The sequence below is a fragment of the Myotis lucifugus genome, unplaced genomic scaffold, assembly GCF_000147115.1.
Source record: "Myotis lucifugus unplaced genomic scaffold, Myoluc2.0 scaffold_76, whole genome shotgun sequence".
NCBI lineage: Eukaryota > Metazoa > Chordata > Mammalia > Chiroptera > Vespertilionidae > Myotis > Myotis lucifugus.
This window is the reverse complement of record NW_005871124.1, coordinates 1,649,017-1,660,386: the sequence shown is the minus strand read 5'-3', so window position 1 is coordinate 1,660,386 and position 11,370 is coordinate 1,649,017. Positions and strand designations below refer to the sequence as shown.

At 43.0% G+C, this 11,370-nt stretch overlaps 1 protein-coding gene across 1 annotated transcript; it reads right to left on the bottom strand.

The window, feature by feature from the left end:
- On the bottom strand, positions 1 to 1,515 carry MPC1L (mitochondrial pyruvate carrier 1 like). Its single transcript, XM_006090580.3, has one exon. The coding sequence runs from the start codon at positions 641 to 643 to the stop codon at positions 200 to 202; it is 444 nt and encodes a 147-aa protein (XP_006090642.1). The 5' UTR covers positions 644 to 1,515; the 3' UTR covers positions 1 to 199.
- Between the last annotated feature and the right edge of the window lie 9,855 nt (positions 1,516 to 11,370).

Genomic DNA, 11,370 nt, shown 5'->3' with positions numbered 1-11,370 from the left:
TCAGTTGTGCTACTTTCTATTTTTTATTAACCAAACTGCAGGTTTCAACGAGATTTGCACTGTTTTACAATCAAAACCGAACTTTTCCTTCATCTTTAGGAAGAACAGTCCAGTCCTTGCAAGCTGCGAAGATTCGATAGGGTCATGTCAGCCATCACGAACCTCACCCCGGGGCCTGCAGGTTGGGGCTGGCGGCCACCTAATCGAAGCTGATATAAATCCAGCACTCAGCGGCGGCGCTGGTGGTGGCCTCGGTGCGGGTGTTGGTGCCGGCGTCGGTGGGGGTGTCCTTGTGGGTGTCAGCAGTCGCCTGAAGGCCGCGGCCGCCGCTGCCGTAGCGGTGGATGAGCAGGCGGCTGCCCTGCACGCTCTGCGCCATCACGTTGGCGCCATGACACGCCATGAGCAGCCGGTTGCGGGGCTGCACGCGGTGGGCGAAGCGCATGAAGGCCAGTGAGTAGAAGATGAGCGCCATGGTCATGCGGCCGCTGATGATCTCTGGGGAGGCCTTCATGTCCCGAAAGGCGGCCAGCGGCAGACCCCAGTTGGCCAGGGGACCCCAAAAGTGCGTGCTGGTCACATAGTCGCGGAACTCCTTGTTCTTCACGTAGTCCAACGCCTTCCGCCACAGCGCAGCCGCCATCGCCGCCGGGGTCACGGAGCAGTGGGAGCGCCGACGCCAACGGAAGCCCGGCCAGCTCACAATCACGTGGGCATGGAGACCGCGCCTCAGCCGGGCTGCCGTAAAGTGCAACACACAGCACAGGCCGCTGTCGAGCGCGCGCCTCTGGGGGCGGGATAGTGGCCTCGCTTTCGCGCCTCCAGCGACTGCCGTAAAGCAAGGCAGACAGCACGTGCCGCTGTACGGGCGTGCAGTGCCGGGCAGGGGCGCATTGTCGCCCTCCGTAATGCGACTGCCGTAAAGCACGTCGAACAGCACGTGCTGCTGCTGTGTGTGTGCCTGACGGAGCCCGAGAGCGCGACCGGGGCCTTGTGGTGCCTGCCTTCACGTGACCACGGAGGTGTGCAGAAGGCGCGTGGGTGCGCGTCTGTGTGTGCCCCTCGAGCAAAGGTGGAACCAGAGCCTGTCACTGGCCCCCACCGAGCTGTGGCCGCTTAAAACTCTCAAGGCTCCACTTAGCCCCAGGAAGGTGACAATGTGGCTGCCCGTGTGTCCTCAGCCATACAGACGACACTTGGCTCGTTCAGTTTGTGGAGAGCGTTGACCGGAAGCTGATAGAAAATTCTTCAACCAGGTAAACATTGTAGTCCGTACACAATTTGCCGGAGTGTTGGTTGTAGACATCGTTACAGGTCACCCCGAAATATCCCAGATCTGGCTCCTAACAAGGACATTCTCCTAACTTAACCATAATACAATAATCCCGTCAGACGCTTAACATTTAGTATAGTACTTTACTGTGCAGTGCATATTGAACTTTCACAGTTTTATGGCTGTTTTTAAATTTTATTTATTTTTAATGATTTTATTGATTTCAGAGAGGAAGGGAAAGAGAGAGAGAGAGAGATAGAAGCATCAATGATGAGAGAGAAGCATGGATCGGCTGCCTCCTGCATGCCCCACACTGGGAATCCAGCCCATAACCCAGGCCTGTGCCCTGAGCAGGAATCAAACCCTGACCTGGTTCATAGGTTGATACTCAGCCACTGAGCCACACCTGCCAGGCTATGGCTGTTGTTTTTTTCTTGTTGGAGAGGGGGGGAGATCTAGGATCTAAGCAAGATTCACATTTAGTTATTAGATTAATCTTTTAATCTTCCTTAATCTAGAATAGGTCTACAGTGTTCTTTGTCTTTAGTAACATTGGCATTTTATTTTATTGACTTGAGAGAGAGAGAGAGAGAGAAGCATCAATTTGTTGTTCCACTCATTTATGTATTCACTAGAGGCCTAGTGCATGAAAATTCATGCACTTGGGGGGGGCGGTCCCTCAGCCCAGCCTGCACCCTCTTGCAGTCTGGGAGCCCTCAGGGGATGTCAGACTGATGGCTTAGGCCCACTCTCCACTAAGCCGCAGTGTGGCCTCCCTCTGCAGGAGGCGACCAGTAGGTCTGCCCACTGGCACACGCCTTGGCTGGCCTGGCGCTGCCTGCTCGCCAGCCTTGCCCCCCACCCTACCAGTCATTCCACCGTTCAGTCAATTTGCATATTATGGTTTTATTATATAGGATAGGTTGATTCTTGTATGTGCCCTGACCGGGGATCAAACCCACAACCTTGGCATATCAGGATGACACTCTAACCAACTTGAGCTATCCGGCCAGGGCCCATTGATGAACATTCTTAATGACAAAATTGATTATTATTTTCCAGTGTTTTCTACCTTTTCCAATAAAAATAATACTTGTTGAAAAATAAGTATACATGAAATACTAATACTTTAGTGATTTATAAATGAGCCCATTGTACCTTTAAAACTTATTACATTCATTCTGTTCATTTACATCCCAAACATTTCATATATATATATATATATATATATATATATATATATATATATGTATACCTTAAAAATATATAATATAGCCATTGCTCAAAAGGAGAGCAGCATAATTTTTAGATAACCTTTTGAAAAGGCTAGGCTTCCAAACATGGATGAGTGGTATAAATCAGTTGATTATTAGTTTGAATTAATAAATCAGCAGCATGAACTGAATGACAGTTTAGGCCTATACTGCCACATGCTCCAATGTCCTAAAAGATCAGCTCACTTGGGTTATTACTTGCTTTCAGTGACCTATTGCTGCATAACAAGTCACTCCAAAACTTAGGCTTAGAACAACAGTCCTTTTTTTTTTACTCACAAATTTGCAGTTTGGGCTGGACTCCTGGTTCACAGGTCCATGCTCATGTGCTCCAGGGACTGCCAGCTGTGGCAGCTCAGCTGGAGGCTGGAAGAGTCATTTTCAGGGTGGCTCGCAACATGGCTGGCTTGTTGATACTGGTTGTTGGCTAGGAGCTCAACTGGGACTATTGGGGGGCAGGTCTCAGTTCCTTTCCACAAGCTGCTTGTGCTTCCTCACTAAACTCCAAGAACAAGACAAACGAGAATCAAAAAGAAGCAGCCAGCTGGCGTGGTTGAGCGTCAACCAGAAAGTCACGGTTCGATTCCCGGTGAGGGCACATACCCGGGTTGTGGGCTCGATCCCCAGTGGGGGGCATGCAGGAGGCAGCCGATTCATGATTCTCTCTCATCATGGATGTTTCTCTCCCTGTTGCCCAGCCAGCGGCTCAATGGTTGACCATCGATCTATGAACCAGGGTTGGGGTTAGGGTTAGGGGTAGGGGTAGGGTTAGGGTTAGGATTAGGGCTAGGGCTTAGGGCTTAGGGCTAGGGCTAGGGGTTAGGGTTAGGGGCTAGGGGCTAGGGGTTAGGTTCAGGGCTGGAGGTCACAGTTTGATTCCCAGTTAGGACACATGCCCGGGTTGCAGGTTCGATCCCCAGTGGGGAGCATGCATCTCATCATTGATGTTTCTCTCCCTCTCCCTTCCTCTCTGAAATCAATAAAAATCTATTTTAAAAATAATAAATAAAATTAAAATAAGTAATTTGTGGGGAGATACTTCAAGACTCTGTAAATGCTCATTTCCTCAGCTAATATTTAACCTACTACATTGAGCATCCATTCATGATTCTTGCCTGTACCTTCTCTTAATCCAGTGGTTTTCAACCTTGGTTGCACATTAGAATCACCTGGGAATCTTTTTATAATCCTGATTTCTGGGCCTCATCCTCCGTAACAAAGAAACAGAATTTCCGGAGGATGAGGCCCGGAAATCAGGATTTTAAAAAGATTCCCAGGTGATTCTAATGTGCAGCCATGGTTGAGAACTACTGTCTTAATCTAATGATAACTATTTATTTGGTTTTTACTCTATTATTAATATTTTTTCATCCTCACCCGAGGATATTTTTTCATTGGTGTTTAGAGAGAATGGAAGGGAGGGAGGGAGAGAGTGAGGAAAGGGAGAAGAGAGAAAAGTTGATGTGAGAGACAGAAGGACTGGCTGCTTCCTGCATGAGCCTTGACAGTGGCCAGGGATGAAAAGAGTAACTCAGGTACATGTCCTTGGCTGGGAATGGAACCCTTGATCCTTCGGTGTCCGGGCTGACACTCTAACCCAGTGATGGCGAACCTATGACACGCATGTCAGAGGTGACACGCGAACTCATTTTTTTGGTTGATTTTTCTTTGTTAAATGGCATTTAAATATATAAAATAAATATCAAAAATATAAGTCTTTGTTTTACTATGGTTGCAAATATCAAAAAATTTCTATATGTGACACGGCACCAGAGTTAAGTTAGGGTTTTTCAAAATGCTGACACGCTGAGCTCAATAGGTTCGCCATCACTGCTCTAACCACTGAGAAACAGCAGCCAGGGCATTACTTTATCTTTTAATTAATTTATTTTTTTATTTTTCAATTACTTTACATTCAATATTATTTTATATTAATTTCAGGTATACAGCATAATAGACAATCATATACTTTATAAAGTGTTCCCTCCAATATTTCAGTAACCCCCTGGCAGTGTACGGAGTTATTACAATATTATTGACTATATTCCCTAGCCAACATTTTATTTTTTAAATTATTTTCTGTCTTGTGGTGTGAAAGTCAGACATGTATTTTATTAAAGTTGCCCTGGAATGCTGGCCAACATTTACAAAGCATAAGACTTCCTGAATGATGGCTGTGAAAACCGAACATTTAGGATTTAGGTATTTTATGAATTTTTTCGCCACATCCTATGCTGATTTCTTTGGAATATTTGCTCTTAAATTCTACCAAAGGGAATAAATAGCATAGTGTCTCAAGAGAAGCTGGATGAATAAAACAATAGGTGGATATATTGACTCTGCTATTTTCAGTCACTGCTGAAAGTAATTTTAGAGCCATCTGTGGCTCTGATTCTAATCTGCCTTCTTACACTGTTTTTCCCCTCATGTGAATAGAATGGCCGAAGGCTGGATAGTTACCCAGTTTCTTCCAGTAGCTACCAGAATGTCAGTGAAATGTGTTGTAGCTCATTTTCTCTAGCAATCAGGTAGCAGGAAGGGATCGGTTGGGTCCAGTCCCCAGTGACCTGTTGCTCCCTCCCAATCTTTCCTTTCTGACTCATTTTATTGCAGTGCTCTGGAACTGAATTCGCAATATCTCCAAGGTATATACACACACAGCTACACATGACTATTTTTATTTATTTTTTAAAAAGTTTTTATTGATTTCAGAGAGAGGAAGAGAGAGAGAGATAGAAACATCGATTGGCTATCTCCTGCACACCCCACCCTGGGGATTGAGTCCACACCCAGGCATGTGCCCTGACTGGGAATCGAACCGGGACCACCTGGTGCATGGGATGACACTCAACCACTGAGCCACACCGACCAGGGCACATTACTATTTATTTTATCTGAACCATTTGAGAGTAGGTTGCAAACATTTTTCTACTTTACTCCTTAATACTTCAGTGCATATTTTCCTAAAACAGAGATATTCTCTGATGTAACCATAGTACAGTTATTAGAGATGTACCATTGTATATAATACTTTTCATTTGTCAAGCCTATTTTTGTGTGTTTTGAGAGTTTCAAAGTTGAAACGTGTTTTCTATATACATGATTTCTTAAATGACAGCCAGGTTAGATATAAAATTCTTGGCTTGCATTTTCTTTTCTTGGGTTTCTCGAAAATGCTGTTCCCGTCTTGCAATACTTTGTGTATTATTCTTGAGGTCTGATTCCAGGTAAATTTTTTCTTATATCAGTAACTAGAGGCCCGGTGCATGAATTTGTGCATGGGTGGGGTCCCTCAGCCTAGCCGGCAATCGGGGCTGATCGGGGCCATCTCTCCCAGGCCCAATCGGGGCTAATGGGGGCCGGCCAGCCAGGGAGGGGCCATGAGATGGCTCCAGGGCATATCCAGCCCATCTCACCCAGTCCTGATCGCCGGACCCCAGCAGCAAGCTAACCTACCAGTTGGAGCGTCTGCCCTTTGGTGGTCAGTGCACGTCATAGTGACTGGTCGGACACTTAGCATATTAGGCTTTTATATATATACTAGAGGCCTGTTGCATGAAGAGATTCTTGCAATAGGCCTTCCCTTTCCCTGGCTGCCGGCACCAGTTTTCCTCTGGCACCCGGGGCCCAGGCCTTTGCTGCTCCGGCAGGAGCCTTCAGTCTTCATTCGACCACTTCGTGCCTACGTATGCAAATTAACCACCATCTTTGTTGGGTTAATTTGCATACTCTCCTGATTGGCTGGTGAGCATAGCAGAGGGATGGTCAATTTACATGTTTGTCTATTATTAGGTAAGAATAGATTTGACCTTTTGCCTGGAAGCCCTTAAGATCTTTCTTTTGTCGCTAAAGTATAAAATTGTATTAAGATACATCTCAGAGTTGATAGACTCAGGTCAGTTTACCCAGGTATGTGGTGGGCCCTTTCAATATGTAGACTTTTCTTATTTATGGAGTTTTCTTGAATTAGTTTTGAAAAATTAGCTCTCTTCCATTGTTTTTTTTTTCTTGTATATTTTCTATTTCAACTACTTTTTTTTTCTGACCCTTTTTTCTTATTTACCTGGTTTTCCATCTTTATGCTGTATCCTTTATTAGATTTTCATTTGAATCTATTCTCCTTTGGGTTCCTTGTAATTTATTCATTTGAAATGGTTGTCTTTCACTTTGATTTCAATTTCTTTCCCAAGTTCAATCAACTCTCTCGCATTTATTTCTACCTGTCTGTCCTTTTCCATTCTTAGTTTTTACATTTCTGATTTTAGGATTTTTTATATTGAAAAACATGTGTTTAAGTATATTTAGTTTGGATTTTTCATGGTTGGCTTTTATGGGGAGAATTTTTGTTAGCTGATTTTTTTCTGTTTTCGTCTTACAGTAGTTTTGCATTGAATTAATTATTTTTTTATACTCCCAGGCATTTTGTGGACAGAGTTCCTAGCTGGATAGCACCTTCTTCTTCCTCTGAAAGAACAAACAGGGTTTTGCCACACAGGGTGGGAGTGGGGTGAAGACAGGCAGGGGCTCCCCTGGGGCCCTCCGTCTGTGCTGTGGGAAAGGACCAGCTTTAAATTTTTAATTTTAAATCCATTGTGGCCCAGTACTCTTGTAAAATACAATGCAAATGACAATTTGTAATGAGAAAAAATACAAGCCTAATTGTTTTATATTCAACAGATAAAATTGCATTTTTTAAAATGACTTTTTATTGCCCTAGATGTGTGGCTCAGTGTATAGAGTGTCAGCCTGCAGACTGAAAGGTCCCGGGTTTGATTCCCGGTCAGGGCACAAGCCTAGGTTGCAGGCTCGATCCCCAGTGGGGGGGCGTGCAGGAGGCAGCTGATCCATGATTCTCTCTCATCATGGATGTTTCTATCTCTCTCCCTCTCCCTTCCTCTCTGAAATCAATAAAAATATATTTTAAAAAATAAAAGGATATTTTATTGATTTTTTTTAGAGAGAGGAAGGAAGGGAGAGAGAAACATCAATGTGAGAGCAAAACATTTATCGGCTGCCTCCTGCATGCTCCCTACTGAGGATCAAGCCGGAAACCTGGGCATGTGCTCTGACTGGGAATCAAACCAGCAACCTTTCTGTTCATGGGACAGTGCCCAACTAACTGAGCCACACCGGCCAGGGCAAAATTGCATTTTAAATCAATATAATCAGAAAAATTTATAAAAACTATGCATTCATTGAAAGTGAATATATATAGGCAATTAATCACTATTTACTAGTATATTCATAACTTTATCATTACACAGTTGTAACTAAATAAAAAGTTACGAGTCAAAGCAGTTCTCCCACATTAACTACCTATATGCACACCTTAAAACCCATGAATATTAATATTTTAAAGTTTTGTTTTTTAAAATATTTTTTTTATTGATTTCAGAGAGGAAGGATGAGGGAGAAAGAGATAGAAACATCAATGATGAGAGAGAATCATGGGTCGACTGCTTCCATGCCCCACACTGGGGATCGAGCAACAACCTGTGCATGTGCCTGGACCGCGAATCGAACAATGACCTCCTGGTTCATAGGTTAATGCTCAACGACTGAGCCACACGGGCCGGGGATTATTTAAAAACTTTAAATGGGCCCTAACCGGTTTGGCTTAGTGGATAGAGCGTTGGCCTGCGGTCTTAAGGGTCCCAGGTTCGATTCCGGTCAAGGGCATGTACCTTGGTTGCGGACACATCCCCAGTGGGGGGTGTGCAGGAGGCAGCTGATCGATGCTTCTCTCTCATCCATGTTTCTAACTCTCTATCCCTCTCCCTTCCTCTCTGTAAAAAATCAATAAAATATATTTAAAAAATTTTTTTTAAATGTGACAAATAAGCGTGGTTGCTTGTTAGCCTATCTCATTGAGGTTGGATTGTTGGCAGTGCTTATGTAGGGATGATATATAGCTGAACTGTTTCTTTCTTTGGTCTTAACATTTATAGTAGAGAAACTAGTCTCACAGAGCTGTTGACAGGAAAGGAAGAAGATATTTTAAAGTAATTCAGAAAGTTCAGGATATTCATTTTTAATTCTCATCCAAAATAAAAGCAAGCGATGATTTATTCCCAAAATGTCTTCAAATCTTCATCCAGCTCTAACAATTTATGATGTAAAAGTTAAATATAAATTCTGAGTGTGATATACTTGTGGGTAACAGTTGGCAAACTAACCTTCGCCTATCTTCCATTACAGCATGGTTTGTGGTGCATGACTAGGACAGCCTGCTCTCTGTGACTCACCATACTTTCCAGTATCCAAACTGGTCTGTGCCTCATTCACTGAGATGAGTCTGTTGATCATGTGTTTGGCTATCATAACGTCAAATTGCTATAAAAATTTCTCAACACTTATCGCATCGCAAACTGCCAACAGCCCAGACCTGCACCAGTCTGTGGCCCCCGGGCCCGCTGGCTAGTTACCACAGACTCCTTGGATCTTCCGGGGTGGCCGAAGGTAGAGGGAATATTGATAGAGGAGATAAAAAACTCACAAAAGCCACCCAAGACCTTGTTATCTTTTGAGGTGGCAAGACCATCTACCCCCTGATTCCTTCCTCATTCTCTCATGTGTTATGCTTATATGTTCTAAATGATATCCCTTTTTCTTTCCTTCCTTGTCCCACCCATCTTTCTCTCCATCACATAAAGGTATCACATGGAGGTGGTTTACTTGATATTTAGTAACAAGTGCTCAGAAAATAATGAGGACATGTCAAAAGGACACAGGCGCCAAAGAAAGGGGCTCCCATTGGCCAAATCTGGGACAATTGAGTGACAAAATAAATGTTATAATCCAGTAATGGGTTATAACACAGAGACTAAGACAAATATCCACAAGTTCAGGTAATCTATATATATAAAAGGCTAATATGCAAAGTGTCCCCTTGGGAGTTTAACCGGGAGACCGGGAGTTTGCTCGCTTGCTATAATGTGCGCTGACCACCAGGGGGTGGTGTGGAAAGAAGGGGAAGGAAGGCCCCAATCAGCCCTGATCACCAGCCAGGCCTAGGGGCACTACCCATGCATGAATTTCGTGCACCGGGCCTCTAGTATAAATAGAATAGGCAAATTAATGGGAGAGAAGGGAAAGCTCTTTACAGAATTCCAATTAGTAAGTATATTAGGAATAATTGAGAAAATCATTATTTGGCTAACACCACAGTAATAATTATTTCAGGCAAGAATCATTAATGGATGCTAAAATGAATGGGTAAAAGTAGGATGAAAAATGGGATATAAACATAGTCTTAAAGTGTCTAAGTATAGCCTGGCCAGTGTGGCTCGGTGGTTGAGTGTCAACTTATGAACCAGGAGGTCACAGTTTGATTCCTGGTCAGGCCTGGGTTGCAGGCTCCATCCCCAGTGTGGCGTGTGCAGGAGGCAGCTGATCAATGATTCTCTCTCATCATTGATGTTTCTTCCTCTCCCTCTCCCTTCCTCTCTGAAATCAATAAAAAAAAAATATTTTTTAGAAAGACATAGCAAAAGAAAATAAAAATCGATTCAATATTATTCCTAATAGAATTAGGCTATAAGCAGTATCTACCACATGTAAAATCTCAGATGTTTTATAAACCCAGAATATTCTACCAATTAGATATGAAGTGATTGGGTTTTTCTCTTTCAATGCCAGTGGAATATCAGCCATGAGTCTGGCTTTCCTGCCTCTCACACCCTGTGATTTATGTTCCTGAACAAATGAGACTTAATTTAAGAGCAAATCATCAGCAACAGGTATAATAATCTTGGCAGAACATTTATTTTAATTAATTGCTTTCTGTCTAACACAGATAGAAGGGTGCTGATGCCATTTACCCTATAAGGATTAGTGCTGTCATGTAATTAATTTTTTTCTTCCCCTAGAACTTAAAAGTCATCAGTTTTGAATTACAAAGGCATTGGTTTACTTCATTGTTAATCATAACAATCTAACTTTTATGCACTGTTTATAGAAGAAACTTGTGGAAGAAAAATGAATTTTAATTACTGCAGCATTCCAGATTCCTGCTTCCCAAACACAGGCCCTTAGGGGTCCCATGGGGGTCAGTATTTTGGGCTAGGCAACTGAACAACCCTCACCCCATAAACTTGGCAGTGGGTAGCGGTGGAGAATACTTGAGTGATTTTAGAACAGTGTAGTTTGTCTTCCCTGTGGAGTTGACTCTCAGCTTCATTATTATTTATAGTTTAATGGGAAGCAAAAAGAAAACAAATATTTCCTCCACGCTGTGGATGCTTAACACTGCGGCTGTCGAAGGTATCTTGCAGTAAGTGGTAGAAAACACAACCAAATAGACTCCGTTTTCTCAAATCTGCCGACCCTCAATGTTACTTAGAAATGATTTGATGATCTTTCCAAAGAGGCAGCAACAGCTGATACTAAACCCACGTAGGGTACCCAGGGGCAGGGCAGCGTTAACTCTCATAAAATAATTTACATCATCGTGAAATTTTAAATTCTAATATGTAAGTCATTTAAGAAAATTATAACCTTTAAGCCTCTGCTTTGGATAGTCCTTCATATTCTAACCAGTTAGTTGCTTATTCGTCTTTGAAAATGCTATACTATAGGGAAATTTAAGCCTTTCCTTCCTAAAGTCTAGTGTGAATTGATCATATATTCTGTATAAATGCAATAACAGAGGAGTGGTGATCAAAGTGTCAAGCTTCTATCTGGTACAACCTCAGGAGGCAGTGAGAATAAACAAATGTTAAAAAGAAGCATGAAACTGTGTAACAAAATAGCCAATTCCGATGAAATAAAATCCTGTTTAGTTAGGGTTTTACCATATAAAATAGATTCAGTATTGAAATGACA

Coding starts and splice junctions, on each gene's coding strand:
- MPC1L (XM_006090580.3), bottom strand. CDS start 643: ATGGCGGCTGCGCTGTGGCGGAAGGCGTTGGACTACGTGAAGAACAAG.